Here is a 20,156-nt window from a genome sequence, read left to right on the forward strand (position 1 = left end):
CTTTGCTCCAATATCAAGTTTTCAAAGAAGTTTACTTCAATGAGCTCACTGAAAGTTGAAACCCTTACACCAAATTTCCCTCACTCTTAACTACTTTTTCTATTGCATTTGAGTTCTGACATACTATGAAATTTACTTACTTCTTTATCATGGCTGTCTCTCTTCACAAAAATATAAGCTCCATGAGTGCCTGAATATATATTTAATTTTCTCATAAAGGTATCCCAAGAGCTTGAATGGCACCTGTCACATTGCAGATATTCAATAATGTTGAATAAGTGGTTTTAATTTGGATCCCAAATACTTCATCTTAAGGCACTTAAAATATTTCTAATCTGAAAAGAAACATTTTCCTCAACTTATAAAAGCATACATAAAAGTTACTGAGTTGACTAAAGGGATATATATATCACAGAGGAATCCAGGCATATATAAGAGAGCTCTCACATATTCATTAAGATGTCTAATATAAAGATGGATTGGCCTAATTGGTCATTTGTCTAATGAAAAAGTGATGCAATATGATTCTAAATACAAATTGTTGTTTTTCTCAACAGACTATACTGGTCCTCTGGAAAAGTAACAAACGATGTTTCACTTATTTCAGTATCTTTTATGACAATGAATGCATGGCAAACTCAACATTTCTTTTGTTCAAGATAGCATTAAAAGTTTATTCCCAGTGTAAAATTTGTAGCCAGTGGTGTAGTTAAGAGAAAATGTCAATAGAACTTAACACTGTCACAGTATAATGGTCCCTGCTGCTAGATATATGTCAAGAGAAAGATAAATAAGGTGGAGTGATTTATTAAGCAGAGCCACACTCTGGGCAATGCATTTCTAGAGAATCACAGTACCCTCGGGTGGTGAGTAAGGCACAGGACTTAAGACTAAGTGGCCTGACCTCCTCTGAATAGTCATAACAATAGTACAGAAATGTGGTGGTTGCAGACAGTTCCTGCTGATATAGCAAAATTACTTTGATACTTGGAAGGAAGAGAACATCATGATATTAAAAAGGATCTAAGTTAGAATAAATGCCACCACAATTCTTCGTGACTGCAGATAATTGAATTATGTGGAGCAGTCATAGTATTTTAAGATTTAAAAAGCAAAAGTTAAGATTACCTCTATTTAAAATACAGACTATTCAAAAATTTCTATTTTATGCAACAAATGATTACTGCTTTAGGAACTTCATAATTTTTCTCAGCAAAACTATATTAAAAACTATATTAATTTTTGGAAAACCATCTTAATGTCTTTTATTCCTTTCAATAATTTTAATAATATGATTTAATTAATTTTTTATTAATAATATTGATCAGATAGTAAGTATCAAAGATGATTTTAATTTAGAACCAACCTTTTGAATATTGAAATGGCATATTCTTTGCTTCACATTCATTTTGTACTTTGATTTTCTCAGATCAAAGTCACAAATTTTACTGGTTACTTGGAAATTCTTTTAATCTTAGAATTAATCTTATGTCTGGTGTTTTATATTCCAGTACTGAAATAATATAAAATGATGAGAACATATATTTAATTCTGTTATTTACAACTTTTCTATACATTATATTGTATTTCCTGTAAACCATAGTTTGCAATTTGCTCTAGTTTAAAGGTATTCTATCAATTAAATAAACATTTAAGCATACTATTTAACATACGTTATATTTATATATAGTAGACAGATTGCTTTTAATTTTTTTAATGTGCTAAACTACCAAAGCATTATTGACATTGCAAAAGAATGAAACTGAATCTTATACCATACACAAGATTAACTCAAAATGGATTAAAGACTTGAATGCAAGACCTGAAACTATAAAACCGCTGGAAGAAGATACAGGCAGTGAACTCCTTGACACTGCTGTTTATGATGATTTTTTGGATTTGACAGCAAAAGTAAGGGCAATAAAAGCAAAAATAAACAAGGGGCATTGCATCAAGCTAAAAAGATTCTGCTCAACAAAGGAAACCACCAACAAAATGTGACCTTTGGATTGGGATAAAATATTTGCAAATCATTTATTGAAAAGGGGTTAATATCCAAATTATGTAAAGAATTCATACAACTCAATAGCAAAAACCAAACAATGTGATTTAAAAATGGGCAGAACTTCTGAATAGATTTCCAAAGCAGACATATCAATGGCCAGCAGGTATGTGAAAAGATGCTGAGCGTTACTAGTTATCAGGGAAATGCGAATCCAAACACAGTGAGACATCACCTCACACCTATTAGAATAACTGTTATCAAAAAGACAAGAAATAACAAGTGTTGGCAAGGATGTGGAGATAAGGGAACTCTTGGGTACTGTTGGTAGGAATGTGAATTTGTGTGGCCTCTATGGAAAACAGTATGGCAGTTTCTCAAAAACTTAACAATAGAATTGCCATATGACCTAGCAATTCCACTTCTAGGTATTTATACAAATAAAAGGAAAACACTACCTCAAAAATATATATGCATCCCATGTTCACTGCAGTGCTATTTACAAGAGCCAAGATATGGAAACAACCTGAGTGTCCATCGATAAGTGACTGGATAAAAAAATTGTGGTATATTGGATTATTATCCAACCATTAAAAAAAAAATGAAGTCTTGCCGTTTGTGACAACATGGATGGACCATGAGCGTTTCATGTGAAGTAAAATAAGGCAGTTTGAGAAAAGCAAATGACAAATCAAATATAATCTCACTTATATGTGGAACCTAAAAGAAAGAAAATAAAAAGTTCATAGCTATAGAAAAGAGATTGGTGGTTGCCAGAGGCAGGAGATAGAGGGTGGGCTAGTTGGGTGAAGGGAATCAAAAGGTACAAACTTCCAGTTATAAAATAAATAAGTCATGATGGTGTAATGTGCAGCATGGCAACTATAGTTAATAATACTGTATTGCATATTTGAAAGTTGCTAAGAGAGTAGATCTTAAAAGTTCTCATCATAAGAAAAAAAATTGTAGTATGTATGCTGATGGATGTTAGGTAGACTTATTGTGGTGATTATTTTGCAATAGATACAAATATTGAAGCATTATATTGTACACCTGAAACTTATATGTCAACTTTACCTCAATAAAAATGAAAAAGCATTCTAGTTTTTAATACTGACATTGTGAGTGTACTAAAATAAAAAATGCGATACCATCATCATCACCATCATTTTAATTTAAAAAAATGGTCCATATCATTCTAGATTGTAAACAATGGCAGTTTATGAACATTGTTTAGTTTGGGAAAGTAGCTTTCTGTGTGATGTTTATGCTCAATTTTGTGTTATTTTAGTCACAGATCTCAATACTTAATTCCTAAAATAAAACAAATATACACAAAAGTTTTTAGAGATTAGTTCCCAACATCATTTAATTTTTTTGTCCCAAGAGACCTAATACATAAATTGGAAGCATAATGAATCAAAACTTATAATTCTATTCAGTGTGGGTTCATTAATTTCTTGCATCTTTGGACATGTTCTGTTATAGTTTATTATAAATCCATGAGTAATACCCTTATATCTGGGAAAATGTTTTTATATTTTTATATATCTAGTCGAATAACAAAGTTCTTATGAACCTGTTAGCATATGGTTTTTACTTAAGTGTTTTCATCAGCTAGACCAGTTTTCCTAATACATTTCCTTGTGCTTAATTACAATAACGTCTTTAAAATAATAATTATTTTCCTTCAGGTAATGATGAGTTTATAAAGCATTAAATAATGTGGCTGACTCCATCTCTTGATGTGGCCTGCAAAACTGGTAAGGAAATAATAATTTTAATGTTGAGTGCCTATTTTGTATCATGCATGCAGCTTTAAGTGCTTTATATCCACAAACTCTTAATTTTTCAAATCCCTGATGAAATAGGTAATTATTATTTAGTGAATTTAGGCATCTAGAGGCTAAGAAACTTATCCAATGTCGTATAGCTTATAAGTGGTAGATACAGGATTTGAAACTCAGCTGTATCTCAAGTAAACACAAAGATATGAAAACAATTGTTTAATTAGATACATCAAAGAATTATACAATCTTACAGCTGGAAGAAAATTTAAAAATAATCTGACACTATTTTATAGATCATGAAGCAAAGATCAAATGAGTTAATTGGACAATTCATTTCTTCCCTGGTCACTAGGTAAAGAATTATTTCACAGTCTGTGTTTCCCCCTTTGTTTCTCCATGACTTGGTATGTATTTGACCTAATTGCAATGTGCCAAATAGCAGCATATCTGTCAACTCCATGCCCATTGTGATTTGTGCTTTCCTTAGCATGGTAATTATGATTCTGTGGTAGAGCTGTGTGTTTACTAGCTTGATTCTTTTGTACATTAAAAGCTCCATGAAGACAGACACCATGCTGTCCTACTCACCCTGGTGATTAGACAAACAATTCTGATTTAATATCCATACAGATGTTTCCTAGAAAATGAAGAATTTAAAATAGTAAAGGCAGAAGAAATACTTTTAGGACATGCTAAAAAAGAGCTTAAACAATGGCTATAAACATTAACTGCTAGAAAACAACTGAAGCAGACAGAACAAAACTGTGTAGCTGTCCCAAATGGATTGCTAATTTAGAGTGTAAGAAACAGAGTTTTAAATATAGAGACTATAAATTTTGGTCACAGCCACAAATCAAAGAACAATTTCATGTGTCCACAGTATCGAAGTATGGGTCATGCATTGATTGGTCTTTTGTTAAATCTTGATACAAAAAAGAACAATTGTCACCAAGAAATGTGGTTTACAAATAAGGGGCCTAATATATATGATGAGATATAGAATGTGAAATTATATTTTATATTACACATTGGAATTTCTCTACCTGAGAACTGTGAAAAATTCAAGTAAAGGCTGAGCAACATTCAAGGGTATTTAACAAAAGTATCACACTTTATTTACCCATCAGTTTTGAAAATTGAAGATAGGACTCCTAAATTCAGCATTATGTGTATTATAATTCACTTATAATTATGCATCTTAGAGCTAGGTAGGTTAAATACTAAGAGTCTTGATTTTCAAGACATGTTTGATTTTGTTCTTGGAAGTTCTGGTCAGTTTCCCATACTTTTAGAAATAAAACTATCATTATTAAACTAATTACATATTTATAGGTGAAGGGGAAAAATGGATTCAAGTTAAACAAAAATAGAATTTCCAAATTTATTTTCTAAATTGATGGTCTCTACTACCACTGATCCCAATACTTTAAACTCTGATCAATCCTAAATCACCTTTTGAATAAAGTTATCTTGGTGATGCCTATTCCTATTCTTATTACTTAAGCTGAAGTATTATGATATGGTACTGTAAAACCACAGGGTATATACTAAGATGTCAAAGTCATTTTAAAGGACCTGTAACACCTGCTTTTTCTATTATTTAAATTTAGATTTAAAAAAATGTTTTCTTATCTCTTCAGGGAAGAAAAAAAACCTACTCAAAATATTTTTAAATCACCCTTCAGGTGTTTTTTAAATGTCTCTCAGGAAACCACTCCTTTGTTTTGTGAAATACTAAAATAATATTTTTAATTATGGTATGCATTTCTAAATAGTTTGAAGTAGTCAAGAAAATGTTTACACCAGTTTTTGTTTTATATGGATTTTAGAAGCAGAAACATGATCTGTACCTCATGTTCCTTGATTATTTTTAACTCTTTGAAAGTCCAGTTCAGCATGAGAAAGGATTTCCTGGCTCAAACCGTGAAGAACTGGTATTAAAATAAATGAGACTCACTGGCATATTGTATGCATGGAGCTCATGGAATAATTGCTTAGGAGCTCATTACTGCTCATTGGGAATGCAAATCAAAGGATTCACACATTAGCATCATAGCACTGTTTTCTAGTCACACAAATTACTCACTTCCCATACCCATAAGGATAGAATTTGAACAGTCTCTGAAAGCATGAAAGTTCAACATTTTTGTTTTCTTTAGTAATGGAGAATTCTCATGATAAAAAGAAAGAAAATGAGCACCTTGTCATGTTTTAAATCAGCATGGGGAAATTCTCAAGCAGATGTGACAGGACTCAGAGTGCTTGGCGCTCCCCTCGTTAAGGACTGCCAATCATAATTAGCAACAACAGAGATGTTGTTCCAACCTAAATAAAAATTACAGAGAGCCTTTTTGAGTTAATATATGTAAGAACAGAATGTAGAAAGAAACTTGTTCTCTATAGCCCAGTTAACCTGTCACTGGGAATTACTCTCATTTTTTTCCTGTGTTCATTAGGGTCAGTAAACAACAGAGCTTGCCAATATCATTTTTGTTATATTCAAATTGAATGTGAAATACCTGATAATATTACAAAGGAATGGCTTTAGCTACTGCATTTCAAGGCTTGAATCCTTTGGGGGTTTGTGACTAGGACATTGGTAAATTTCACATATTTGATGTCTACACTATTAAAATGGATGTCTTTTTGAGTTATTCTCCTATGCAAAGTTTTAAAGAGATGCTCTCTCCTCAACAATCTCTTCTGTTGCCTGTTCAATAGAAAAGATTGTCTGACTCTTCCTTTTGTGGAAATGAGAAAGTCGTGATTCTCTGTAATAGTACAATCCATCTGGCAGTGGAAAAAGCTCTTTATTTTCTTCCAAAAATTATCCTGAGATCTCAAAGCCAGTGGGTTGCCTCTCATGTTAACTCTTGTGCAGCAGCCATCAAGTTATGTTCTACCAGTCCTAAAGGCCCTTTTTCTATTCATCACTAGCATATGTGGAGCTATTTGATCTTTAAGAAGCTGCCAGAGGAATTTTCCCTCTTTATTCTTTCCAATAATTCTGTCTATTCCTCTCATCAGAAGTGGTTTATTGGGCCCCAATTTGGCTATGGCCCCTTTACATGGCTCCAAAAATCCCTACAAAAACTGTATCTTCCTTATTTATGACCATATTCAAAACATCTAGACTGGGCATGGCACATAGTATACCCCAGAAATATTTATTAAACCAGTTAGTGTAGTTAATTCCTTGTTTTCCTTTTCCTCTTCCTGTTCCTGGCACAAAGTTGGTACTTAGTAAATGTTTGCTGGTAAAAAAAACATACATGAGAGGTTCAAATATTTTACATAACTATAAATGCCTATACTTCATAGAACCAGACAAAACTGTCTGAGGCAGACTCTGAAATTTCCCTTTTCATGTACTCAACAAACAAATTACATACAACCACATGTGTAATCAAGTTATAGAGGCCCTCCATGGCCCAGATGATATTACAGGTCACTGCCCATAAGCCAAACATAAGGGATCTTCAAAAATCAAATCCCTACTTGTTGTTGTTTTTTAAGTATGTTGATTACAGAGAGATGTACGTAGACATGGAGACAAAGGAGGATGTAAAATGACGACAAAACTTGCATAAAATCGGTCTCTCATTCATGCATTTAACTACCTAATTCACAAGCTCTAATGTTCCAGCCAAACAGATGTACTAAGTTTGTCTCTATAATGGATCATACTGCTTTTGCACAGTTGGATTCCCTGAGCCATTCCCAATGCTTTGAAGATACAGATTGTTTAGAAAATCAGGATTAGTTAATATCTCACGGACTTAACATTTTTCTGTTTTTAGCTGTCCCTGAACTCTTTTTTCAGAATCTTTCTGATAAAACATAAAATGCCTCTTTATCCCTATTCAATCTGGTTTAGTGGCTCAATAAAAAGTGTAATTCTGAAATAACAGCTGTGCTTCTTCTTAAAAGACTATTTTTTTTGTTGGAAATTATTACTAATTGCGACTTCATTGCTTGTGCATGGATACTGTCACTGATTGATTCTTCTTTTCGTAGGGTTTATATGCCTTTTCTTAATTTATCTGTAATCAAGGTATGAAGATGCCCTCTGCACCTTTTAATGAATTCACCTTTTCATTGTTAGCAAGTAGAAGAATAGCAGCATTGCAAAGATTAAGTACTTAATCATATGCAATACATCATTATCCATCATTACAAATTTGGGTAAATGTACAATCAACCTACAGGCTGTACAAATCATTTAAGGGTGTAGTTGGGATAGAAAAGTGCTTAACACATTTATAACTTTTGAAATCTGCTACATGTTTACAGAACTAGAAAAGTATACTAATCATATGGGTAATTTTATTTATCTTTTTCTCTTGGCTGTGCTCCAAAATTTTCTGAAATTTGGCCACCCAGAGGCAGAAAGCCAATCCATAATCATATCGACATTCTTAAAAAGAAGGCTTTAACAAATTGAAGTTTCCTCTCTCTATATAAGTTTCTCATCATAGTTATTTAATAAAATACCCCAGTAGAAACATTCCAAATAACTTCCCTTTTGGTGTAGTGAGTTTCAGATAATAGGGGATCAGACTGTAATCGAATAAACACAATATTGCAGCTAACTTCATGTTTGATTTGGAATAAATATTTAGCATTTTTTCATTTAGTTGATTAATATTCATTTATTAAGCACCTAATATTGGTAGTATACCAGCTGAAATACAGAATATGAGAAACTACAAAGGTTTAAAGTGTAAAATAAATTCAATCTTTGGCATGTTGGAATTTGTGGTGCCTCTGGGATATTCAGAGAGTAATCTAGTCAGCAGTTTGGCTGTACAAAACTAAAATTCACGAATAGGTGATGTAGACTTGGGAGTCATCTTTACAGAAAAAAAAATGGGTGGAATAGGAAATGAGATGAAAATACAGAGGTTATCTATAGCACCTTCTATTTCTAGTCAACACTCCCATCTATCAACGTCCTAATTCTCTCTCTCCTCATTTATTGACAAGTGTGGCACGTGGCTCATTTCCTTCCTCTCCAGTGCAAGCTGACATCAGTACAGATGGTTCATCTAATACCCTGAGCTCTCAATTCCTTGATCGGCTTTGAAGTCCTTCACCGACTCTTATCTTCAGGAATCCACATTCACATACCTGTAACCTGTCCTGTACAATTCCATTTCAAAAATTTTAGACTCAGGAGTTATCATTTTATAAATACAAACTCCAAATTCTTAAGCTGATGTTTCCACTGTTCTTTAGCCTCAACAAGAACTCAGTTCTCTCCCACTACGGCTCTATTACTTTCCAGTCTTACTCTCTACTTCTTATTATTGGTACTTCTATTTTTCATCACTCCATGTATCCCAGATGCTACCATTTTAACTACTTCCTTGCCATAACCTAAAATCATTTGCCTTGTTATCATTTTTTCTTGTGCTTAACTATCCACATCTAGGTCACACTTGTTTTTATTTTTTATTTATTTAGTAAACACTTACGTGATATTTATCTAAGTTATTTTGTCTAAGAATTTCATGATTTTTCACCATTTCAATTTTCATAACAGTGCCATGAAGGAGCACAACCAATATGCTCCCAGCATGAGGAACCCACACCATCATGCAAATTTGTAACCCATAACCGGGACCACAGAAGTCTTCTGGTTCATTGACTCTTTCCGCTTTTCGAAATGTCCTGTATGGGAACAGCAACCACCATGCTGTGAGAAAGGCCAAACTCTCCCACCAAGAGAGACCATGGAAGAAAACTCAGGCCACAAGCCCTCAGCCAGCATCAACCACAATATGTGAGTGAATGAACAAGCCTTCAGATAAGTTTACCTCCGGACTTTGAGCTGCCTGAGGCCTCAGACATCACTGAGTAAAGACAAGCCATCCTCACCACATCTTGTCTAAACTTCTGACCCACAAAATTGGTAGGTTTTGGAAGAATTTGTTATGCAGCTATAGTAACTGAAACACGACCAATAAGTTTATTGCTAAATTCAATGAACACCTCCCAAATGTTACTTTTACTTGATTCTTTGAAATGTTAAACACATTTGACCAAAACCTCTATCTTTAAATATTTTCTTTGTTTGGTGTGTATACCACTGGATGGAATAAATAGTACTTGTATCTTTCTCATGAGTTCTTATCAGTTCCCATTGAAAGCCCCTCTACTCACCCCTTTCCTTAGGGTTCTGTCCTAGGCCCTCCTCAATACGGAGTCGGCATTAAGAACGACTACCTGTGTGTGTTCTTATTTACTTCCGTGGCTTTAATTATTTCTTAAATTCCAGTATCTTCTAACCATATATATTTAACTTAGATGTCTCTTCTCTGCTTCTGAAAAATATATCAAACCACTAACAGGCATTAGAAGTACCCGCCTGGATGTTTCACAGATACCTCATTCAACAACACCAAAATGAATGTATTATCTTCCCCATCACACCTGCTTGCCTTTTTTCTTAGTAAAGGACATTAGTATCAAATACAGATAATTTCCCAATTCAGAAACCTAGGATAAAACTTTTTCTTCTTCAGTGCCAATCCCCATACTACTATATAATTAAGCAAGTTCAATTGATTCCAATCATCAATACCCTTCTCTTTATTCTAATGCCACTTTCCCTTTGTGTTAGCCACATCAGTGAATTGTTTTGATACTGTTATAATTTGTCTCATTTTTCACATTGCTTTTTTCAATCATTCTCCATAATCAGAATATTTCTATAGTTCAAATTGAACATACTTTTCTTTATTTAATACTTTTAAATAGCTGATCATTTCCCTTAGGATCAAGTTCAAACTCTTCATAATATTGAAATATGTCTTCAGCCTCATCTTTACCAGCTCCATTCTGCATAGCCTATTCTAATTTCCCTCTCACTTCCTGGCATGAAATTCTATTCTTGGTATGAAACTCATCTATGTCTCCTTTCCCCTATCCTCTTCTTCAATAAATTCTTTACATAATTAATTCTATCTCTGTTCATATAATACTAATTCAAAAAGCCTTATTTGCCACATTAAGATATGTTGAGTCTCTCTAAATATGATCTCATAACATTTGTGCTTATCTCTATCACAGCACTTTCTACCCTTAATTCTAATTTCTTGTTTACATGTTTGTTTTCCCACTAGACCTGTAGCTCAATGATGGCAAAAATCTCTTATTTACAAATATATGCTCAGTGCTCAGCAAAGTTCTACTTAAATAAATAGTGCGGTGTGGTGAAATTGGGGTTCCTATGGCCAGGATCCTCACTGAACTTAAACCACCTGATGATGTAACTGGCCTGTTGCTAGGCTACCGCTTCCACACCTTTAGGCAATAAGCTGTTATTGCGCTATATAAAGAGCTCAGCCCAGTGCTCTGGGTGGAGGCAGCGATGCTAGTGCTCAACCTACTGCTGGGAGAACAAGCTGGGTAATAAACCCTTTCACCCCAAAGAACATTTTGTGTCAATTTCTTTGGTCACATTGAATCCATAGTGAACTTGCCTGGGGCTGAAACCCATTGGGAAGACATGGGAATTAAATACTTAACTAGATTAGTGGTTAACGAATGAACTAGAAGTATCTGTGAAAAACATAGCCTTGGTCAGAGATCTTGATACAGAAAAGTAGAGGGAGAAGCATGCTTACAGAGGTTTAAGGGATAGATTAGAAGTGAGAAAATGGAGATGAAGAAAGCTCAGGATTAGTTAAGTGAGAATAGAAGAAAAGTTAATGTTAGATCCAATAGCAAGTATGAATAAAAGGTAAGATGTTATTAAGAGTCATAAATAAATATTACGTGTCTCCATTGTGACACATGCTTTTCCTCTTTAATACATGTGACACATTTGTAAGAAATCATCAATCCCCTAAATATTTATTATTTCATTCTCCATGATGACACTAGTCTCAAATATGGAGCTGAACAAATATTATTCGATTTTAAAATGGTGAAAGTCCAAGAATTAGACAAGTATAAGTAGAGGATACTGAATATTGCATAACAAAACAAAGATATTCTTTAGAATATAATGAAATTTTAAATTAAATCATTGGTAAGTATTACGTATTAAAGTGAAAGATAAAACATAAAATTTCTTAACAGAATCTTAATTCTGTCTTTTCACTGTCAGCAAATATTCTTAATACATGGAATAATGTCTCTGAACAAAGAACAAGTTCCAGCTTCTCTTACATATGTAAATAATTAAACACTGTCTACTCTGGTAGTAAGTAGCTTCATCACAGTAAGGTTATTTCTAAGAATGTGAGAGAAAGGAAAATGTTTTTTGGGGGGAGGAAAATCTGATCTTGAGTTTCTTGTGAATGTTACCTCTGAGATGCATTCTTAGCTTTGTTGATGAAACTGAGCTTGCATCTAAAGATAGTGAACCATTTTTGTTGGAAACCTTCTGTGTCTGAGATGCACTCAGAAAGACTAGGAAATGTCCTCCTCTGAGCATTGCTGTGAAGACCCTGTAGAACACTTATAGATGTCAGGCACAGAACATTCTTAACAATATCTGAAGTCATGGTATTTGAAACTTCACGTTCCTTTTTCATACTAAAATGTATTTTTTTTATCCTTACCTTGCTGTACAAAGGATCCATACACAAACCACATGGAGTTGTAGAGAGTAGTAGAGGTCATTGATCCCATCTGCAATCGTGGGGGGTTAAACCAATTCAAGAGGTAGACCAGAAGGCCCACTAGAAGGACAGTGCCAGCAATGCAAGCCCATAGAGAGAGATCAAACGGTGCAAGACAGGCGAACATGTCCACTGTCTTTTCAGCCCTTCGGAGTAGTACTCCTACTGAGTAGTCCATGTAACGTGTTGTAAAGTCCACCACATTCTCCCGATCTGGAGTGATAGTTAAAGCAGAAATCCCTATATCGGCTCTCTGAGGAATTGAAAGAGAAAGGAATATATTAGCAATGTGAAAAACAATTTGATTTGTAGCACTTCAGCTTGCTTGGAGGAAAAAAAAAATAGATGCCTCAGGCAACATCTTAAATCTTTTTATATAAACTGAAAAACACTGCAGAGACTTCTTAGAGAAGATCTATGTCTGAATTTTGCATTTCTTACTGCAAATCTTGCCCCATCAGCATCAGATAAATTACCTTGCTCATATTATTGGTGCATGTGAAATCAGTGAAGACACAGATAACACCTGAAGACAATTTTCTTTTTTCCTTGGGTCATTTTATCAAAGTGATCATTAACATAGTTGCAAAGGCAAAACTTATCCTAAAGAATTTTTTTCTGAGAAAATGTTCCCAAGATAAGCAGTATGTTCTTAATATGTAAACTATTAGGTAAGTTATTAAACAAAACCCAACATAGCATTTTACCCTTGGTTTAGATTTCTCTGAAATAAAATTTGTACTATTGGTCTCTAAATATATTAGAGTTTGATAAAGCTTTCACTTACCCCTAAGTTAAAATGTCATATGCCAGAGTTCTCTATGAATTTATTGTATAAACCTCAGAAACAATTTAGTGAACAATTAAAGATTAAGGAGACAGATAATTTTTCCTGAAGTAATCTCAGTGTGTCTCCTGAGATTCTCAGTGATAGCACTCAAAACAATAGCATTGTGCATTTTACTTATTTAAAGCACAAAACCAGATTGTAGTGAAAACACGGAACAAGTGACTTCACATTTAAATTCTATGGTATAAGAACACATATTTAAATCTCTCAAACATGCATCTTGTTTGAAATAATGATCTGTGGCTGTGATTAAAGCTTTGGGATGCTCCTTCCAGACAAATACAAACAATAGTAAATTGCTGAATATTTTATTATTATTTCTTCCTTTCTTTTTTATTATTTTTATAAAGGATATAGAAATTGGTTTTATTGCTTTTGGGAACTACAAAAAAAAGATATGAAAAGTAACATACATAGTAAAATGCTAAGCTAGCTCAGATTAATCTAGTCTGAAATAGTGACTTCAAAAAGTATTCTAGCTAAACTTAAGTACTGTGTGTGTATGAACATACATACATATTATTGTACATATATAGTAGCATATGCATATTTGTTGGTAGACCCAACCCATTGCTCAGTATTTAAATACATTTTTTCACTTAATCCTTATAATGAATTATGAATTATGTGCTTTCCCTCCATTTCATAGATGAAAAAAACTAAAATTTAAAGAATTTAAGTAACTCATTCATTTTCATAGTTAAGAGGTATAGATATTAAAGCTTTTTTTATTTTATGTTAAAGTCTGTGCTCATAAGTCTCTTTCACCATATTGCAAGAAATCATTCATTTTACAAATGACCTGTATTGTAGGTAGTTAGGTAACTGGTTTTAGGACATTATTTTACCTTAATAAAATCTGAAATTTGCTTTTTTTATTGTACTATGTACATTAAAACAAATCTATTTTAATAAAGAATCATGAGTTTAGAATTATTAATTGAGAGATATTAAACTGAATAACACTACGTTAACTGAATTTTCAGAGAAATACTATTACTTTCAAACTCACATGCTTATTTTTTAAAGCTAGATATTAGGAATTGGGTCTTTTAAGGCTGAAAATCTAACCTGGATCCTTAGCTGTCTAGTTCTATCTTTTATAAACTTCAGTTTACCTAGTTGTAAAATAAATGTAACTATATTTAGTATGACTATTCTGAGCTGACTCATTTTTCTTAATCCTAATGGTGAATAACTCACCAAGATTCAGTTAGGCTCTCAAAAGGTATCTTTACTTTTTCAGCATGTTGTGGGGAATGTGAAGGGGAGAAAGGGGTACAAAAATTCTCAACCATAGTTTGTCACAGGGACGGTAGTACAGCATGGAGAATATAGCCAATGATTCTGTAACATCTTTCTATGTTGACAGATAGCAACCACACTAGTGGGGGTGAGGATTTAATAAAGTGGGTAACTGTAGAACCATTGTGTTGTGTACTTGGAACCAATATAAGATTTTATACCAGTTATACACCAATTTAAAAAAAAGGTACTGTGGATCAGTAATTTAGTAATTGATGTATTAGTGACCCAACATTTTACGACTCAACCAAAGTCAGAAAATTTCACCTAAGGAGGAATTTACTGACAATATATTAATTAAATAGTCATAAATGATCATAAAATTTTGCTGAAAAGTAATGAAGTGTTTTACATTTAAATTATTATGAACTGGAACCATCACACACTGATTTTAATAATAGACACTTGTAAGTATCAGAAAATGAATTTCTGTAATGAAGTAAAGAAATATCAAGGGAATAATAAGCTTCCTCTTTTTTTTGAATAGGGAACTGATTATAGTGTATGTGCTAAAATATTTGTTAAATATATTAATTACTTGTCATACTTCTCTAGATAATTTCCTAAATTCTGGTCTACTTTCAACCCTTGGATAATAGTCTGTTCTCCAGGAGAAATTCCCAGTCTCCTGTGGAGGACATACCAGAATCATATAATGGGCTTTTTCAACCTGTACAAATACATTTACATTTACACACAACATATGCACATATCACACCCTTTCTTGTCTCTGAGATTTGAATATACCTCCTAAGAAAGTGCTTTATTGCATCTTTCAGAATCAGCGTTATCAGTAGACTATTGAGCTTGCTGAGCATCTGTGACAGGCCTTACTTGTATTAGAGAAGTCACCCGGAACAGAAAAGCCAGGAAGCACCGACGCAGAAAAAAAGGTGGCCCCTGAGACTTCAGTGTCTCCAACAAGCTGAACTGATCGGAAACAAACATCGTTTCTATCTTCCCTCCCTTCCTTCTTTTGTTCCTTCCTTTCTTATTTATTATTTATCTATGCATGTGTGTATGTATTTATGTAAGCTCATTTGTCCAGTTTCTACATGACTTTTCAAATATTCACCATCATGAAACCTTTCACCTTCTCCCTATCCCCTAACTCTTGGAAAATTACCTCCACTGCTGTTTTATAGAAAACACAGAAGATATCAGATTAAAATTCATACTTATTTCTACTTCTCACCCTATATACCACACCCCGCCTATTCTATTTAGCCTTTATTTGCACTAAAGGAGCTGTCCTCCTTTCTATCCAAGGTCAACCCTCCACTGGTAAACTTATCAAGCAGTCTGCTCCATTTCTGATGCTTACAATCTTGTCTCTTATGTATTCAACACCATCTTAATAGCTGTAGCTTTCCTATGAAAAGATTCTTTAAACTCTTTCTCATTAAATTTTTTTGAAGAGAGAAAAACCTTTCCTTCTACTCTCTATGATTTTTGACTTCATTTTCTCTTTTTCATAATCAATTTTCTCCAATGATTTATCTCAAATTCCACACCTCCCAGTTGTCTGGGAAGACTCTTTTGTACCCATATTGTTGACTATACTATTATCCAGTGGGCATAGAACTTAATTTTTGCATTGCTGAATCAAATGGGTATAATTTAGTGTTCATCATTTATGTTTCTTAATTGCCCCCTCCATCACAAACACTTTAGCTTGGATTTTGTGACATGATATAAGCCTCTTTATCAATTCTTTTTTCAAGCTCATGTAGATAATCCTCTGGACTTGGGCTTACACCCTTGTCTCACTCAGGATCCTATGCCTCGGCAATCAATCTCATTCATGGCCATCCATTACTTCCACTGTCCCCATCTACACACATGATTTCCAATTTGTATTTCTAGATATAGTTCTGAGCTCTGGGGTTTAGAATGATCAACTATACCTCAAATTTAACATGGCCTCTTAAGACCATACACCTGCTATTCAACTCTAGCCAGTTTTCTTTGAGTGTCTTCTAACTCAATGAATGGCTTTTTATAAGTCTTAAATCTTATGGTCTCTTTATTTTTTCCAGACTTAAGCCTGTCTGTCACTATTATGGGAGTCCTCCTCAGAATCCTAATATTCATTCACTTCTCTACTATTTCCAGCTCTTCATAATTGCTTTCCTGGGCTCCTTAAGCTACCTGAAATTTACCTTCTTCCTCTCTATTCTCCCTATTGAAGCCAAAATAATTCTTCTGTTGAGCAAATCTGATCTTGTCCCCTGACACAATATAAGGTTTTCAATGGATTTGCATTGCTCACAGGAAAAGATTAAAATCTTTAACATAGTCTATACATCTTTACATAGACTATCCTCAACCTACCTCAACATACTGACCCTGGGCCATTTTCCTTTCCAACACTTCTTCCTGATACATGGTGTGCATACGTACTATTTCCACTGGCTGGATTAACCCTCCTGAAATTTTCTCAAGTAAATTCTTATTCATACTCATAAATCAGCTCAATTATCAATTCCTCAGTGAAGCTTTTCAAGACCCCATTTTATTAGAATAAAAATTCTTGTTGTTTACACTGTCAGAAGCCTATATCCCACACTTCCCTAGCAGTTACGACAGTTGTAATTTTACACGTATTTGTATGATTCTTTGAATAATGTCTGACTCTTCCACTAGACTGCAAGCTCCATGAAGGAAGGGACTGTGACTTTTTAAAAATTTGACAAATTTCTAGTATCCATCACATTTGTCTGGCATAGATTAATGATCAGTAAATACTTGCTTCATATATGAGTGAATGAAGATGGAATATTTCCACTGAATGTTCATTACCCCAAATTATAAATTTCTTCTATTTATCAGCATTCCCAACTGCGAGGGTTTATTGTGGAATAAAAAGAAATGGTGACATAAAAATATGATAAGTTTTATAGCAGTGATAAAATATTTATATCTTAATGAATAATTAATAAGGTTTTAAAACTATTTTTTATTTAAGAATAAGGTTCCTGGTTCATCAATATATTTATACTTATGCTTATTGCCATCAGTTAATGTAATTAAGTCTACTATAATAGGTTCAGTACATTACAAAATACTATTATATGTTAAATGTCTAATGTAAAAGTAGTTATGTGAATTTTGATAAGAACTAGAACTAAAACTGGAACATAAATAATGTTTTTCAAAATATTTAAATTACCTAGTCATAACATATTTCTTGTAAGAAGCTATAAGATTTACATTCTTTCAAGTCATGTAAAGGAGATGGATTGATACTATAATGGGGCATGGCTAATAAGCCATATAATCATTGACTCTTAAAAGCTTAAACAGTAAAGTTGAAAAATATTTACTCTAAATTTAATCTGAAGTAAATGATTATTTCTTGATTATTTCTAAGACTTATGCTTGAACATAATGTTAAGGACATTGTATTAATAATACCAAGAGTTATACATTTAATGCTTACTATGTACCTACTACCATGTTATATGCTTCAAATTATTTTATTTAATATTATAGCAAGTTCAACTGCATCTTTCCAAGATGAACAGTTTACATTTGAAAGATTTTAATTGATATAAAGCTTTGAGATTATCTACTTCCATATATTCTCAATTACGTGTCTTATTTTGTCATCTATACATTACATTACAAATGTAAATAGATCTACCCAATCTTTCAAATAACTGAAGAACACTACCTTATTCCTTACTTGTATCTGTTATTTTAAAACTAAAATTAATTTGCTTTTCAATCACTGTTTCCAATATATGATTTCCATATCCCTCAACATACTGGTCATTCTCCCATGAACATAATCTAATTCATCAATGTTTCCTCAACTGATATGGATAATATTGTTTTTAAAAATACAAAATTAGAGTCTGAATCATTTTTTACTAGGTGAATTACAACATTGCCTCAGACTACACTTAAGGTTAAATAGATTTTTAAAATATTTTTAAATGAAACACTATCAATCCAGTTTTCATAAGTCATATGCAGTTGATTTTGAAGCAAAATGTTGGATTTTATATTTGTCTTTCAACAATTTCATTCTTGGTTCTTTGGTCCTTCCATTTATTTGAAAGATTTTAAATCTTTACCTATCAACCATCACATTAACTTTTTCTGCTAGCTTTGAATAATTGGAAGTTTGAGAAGCAGGAATTTATTTCCTCAACCACATTAATAATAAAATATTGATTAAAAGTACAGAGGAAAGTTCAAAGTATTACAACTTGCCCCTAAAGGTCTACCCACTTTGACAATAGCTCATTAGTTAACATTTGATATGGTTTTTTAATTACCTGTAAGTATTTTTTACTATACTGTCATCCAGACTGGTTTCTCCATGTATTTTTTAAGTGCTTTGTAAAAGGCATTATTGACCTCAAAATATATGTGGTGATTAGATACTCATCTCAAGAATAGCTAATGCTGTGAGAAAAAAAAATGAACTGCTTATTTGTTTTACTACCTATAACACATCTGATTAATAATCCATTTTGTAATTTTATCAGATAATAGAGACAAACTCTGTTGTGACAAAAATGAATTTTTTTCCTAATTTTGAATATTCCAATCTCCAACTGTATAACACCTCTCTTTTTCATGTTTTGCACATATCATATTTGGTAGCTCATATATCAACTCAGGAAGCACATTCATTCCCCTAGGGTATCATTCATTTGGACCCAGAAATTGGAAATTATTAAAAGTGCATATAGGGATCTTCAATTCCCTTAAGTTTTCCCCCTATAATTCCCACTTTAAATATTGTTTGTAAAGTAGAGAGAAAATAGTTATTGAAAAGTTTTGATACACATTAACAAGCATTAGGTCTGTTTCTGCCTATTCAACTTCTTAAACATATATCCTCTTGCTCTTCACAAGAATGAACTGCTAATAGATTTTTAAAATTTCCTGGACATTTTCTAAAGTATAGTTTTATATTCTTGGTCTTTAAATAATGTAAAAGTTCTAGGTTTGTTTAGGAGAAAGTAGGCATTGAGGAAATGATAAAGTAGGAAGGAAGAAGAGCAGAGGAGGGAGGGAGGAAGAAAGGATGGAAGGAAGCAAAGGAGGAAGAAAAGGAAGAATATATTCAAGTCTTACATGTTCAATTAATGACATATGGCCTGACTTCGGGTGAGCAGCCAGACTTTCATCATTTTAGATTACTTATCTATACAATGAGTGGATTGGAATTACCTCTATAAGAGTCCTTCTAACTCTGAAATTTTAATGCTAAAAATTATTTATTGAGATCTTACAATATGATCGATCATTCTATTTTTGCTAATATAGGAATACTAATGTTTTTGCTACTTTAAAATTTCAATAGAGCTTTCCAAGTAAATACAGTGTGTAAGTTATTCCTATTCATGGGAGAAACCAAAACATGAGTATTGGGGAAAAGGACAATAACCAAATTGTCAAATTAACCACAAATTATTAACTTTGTCAATGTCAAGATTTTGTGTCTTCTTGAAAGAAACAGTTATGATTTAATATGTCATTGTTATAAATCAATGTCTTAGTTTCAATTACAAAACCATAACACTATCCATTACTTTTAAATGTATCACTAGAAATGA

At 32.9% G+C, this 20,156-nt stretch overlaps 1 protein-coding gene across 1 annotated transcript in view; it reads right to left on the minus strand.

The window, feature by feature from the left end:
- GRID2 (glutamate ionotropic receptor delta type subunit 2) overlaps positions 1-20,156 on the minus strand; it is a 1,417,443-nt gene that overhangs the window by 242,556 nt on the left and 1,154,731 nt on the right. Inside the window, exon 11 of the mRNA XM_037020242.2 lies at positions 12,366-12,678. Within this exon, the coding sequence (XP_036876137.2) occupies positions 12,366-12,678 (313 nt within the window). The remainder of the gene's footprint in view (positions 1-12,365; positions 12,679-20,156) is intronic.

This window comes from Manis javanica, chromosome 5 (assembly GCF_040802235.1).
Source record: "Manis javanica isolate MJ-LG chromosome 5, MJ_LKY, whole genome shotgun sequence".
In the NCBI taxonomy this organism is placed as follows: domain Eukaryota; kingdom Metazoa; phylum Chordata; class Mammalia; order Pholidota; family Manidae; genus Manis; species Manis javanica.